Source organism: Seriola lalandi, unplaced genomic scaffold (assembly GCF_002814215.2).
Source record: "Seriola lalandi dorsalis isolate HSWRI2012SDOR001 ecotype SW California unplaced genomic scaffold, Sedor1 jcf7180002049776, whole genome shotgun sequence".
Lineage (NCBI taxonomy): Eukaryota > Metazoa > Chordata > Actinopteri > Carangiformes > Carangidae > Seriola > Seriola lalandi.
The window spans coordinates 11,971-12,981 of record NW_019520329.1 but is presented as its reverse complement, the minus strand read 5'-3'; the positions used below and the strand labels follow the sequence as shown (position 1 = coordinate 12,981).

General features: G+C 43.9%; 1 protein-coding gene across 1 annotated transcript in view; it reads right to left on the bottom strand.

Moving 5' to 3' along the window:
• Positions 1 to 92: 92 nt before the first annotated feature.
• The window catches only part of LOC111648992 (cilia- and flagella-associated protein 206), a gene marked incomplete at its 3' end in the record, with an annotated part of 8,886 nt that continues 7,967 nt past the window's right edge, over positions 93 to 1,011 (bottom strand). The window contains exons 7-8 of the mRNA XM_087171813.1: positions 339 to 693; positions 93 to 230 (exon numbers count right to left, since the gene is read on the bottom strand). Coding sequence (XP_087027939.1) covers positions 93 to 230; positions 339 to 693 — 493 coding nt within the window. The remainder of the gene's footprint in view (positions 231 to 338; positions 694 to 1,011) is intronic.

Here is a 1,011-nt window from a genome sequence, read left to right as displayed (position 1 = left end):
TAGCATGCTGAGGTTTTCACCCATATGCCTGAATCTGACCAAGAGTGGACATCCAAATTCCCACCCTCATATCAGACTGGTGACAACAGTACCTGGAAGTAGAAGCCCGTCTCTGCTCACAAGCGTGTAGCCACAGACTCCATTATACTGCAACAGATGATTAATGCTGGCTGTTGCTTCAGGCAGGAGCCATTCCTGTGTCTCCATCTCAGCTGGAACAATACGCTCGTCTGAAAGGCACAATGAAGGAAAACAACTGCATTTCAGCCAGCACTTGGATAAGCTCAGATCAGAGCCATCTCACTCTTCGGATTTGTTGTTGGTGAAGTCAGCCATACCTGCAGACTCAGTCATTCTTTGTTCATCTGTCTTCACCTCTGACTCCCGCAGCAGGCCATCCAGATAAGCTTCAGAAAAAATCTTGGCCTGAGATGCGAGGAAAGGCTGCAGATTGAGCTTCATGTTACTGAGGATGTTGAGCAGCGCAGCCTCATCCTGGAGTCCAGACCACAGCTTTGATAGGGCCTTGAACAGTGGCTGAAGGACAGTTTGAGAAATGACAAAAATGAGGCCGTAGAAATAGCAAAAACAAAAAATGTATATGGCACATTTAACCAAAAACACGGGACAACATGTTTCACAACTGATAAAAGTTATTTGCACAAAGAAAATGTGTCGGAGTTTTAAATTAAACTGGAACATGTGACCAATCGAGAGGTACAACTATTGAGAACCAGCTACTGACTCCAGCTCTGTAGTAAACACACAGACAGAAATCTGATGTCAGTCGTTTCTACTCACTCTCAAAATGAAATCAAATATGTGTATTTCTCAAAATGCTGAGCTATTCCATTTAGAGATGATATGACCAAGCATCAACCTCCAAGGCTGAAAAATGAAGCCAACACTGAAGAAGCAAAACCTGCAGTTCCTTTAGTGTCCGGCTCCAACAGTGAGTCAGTCCCCATAGACTCCCATGTTAAAATGTCCAACTTTACAGCAGAAATAAAC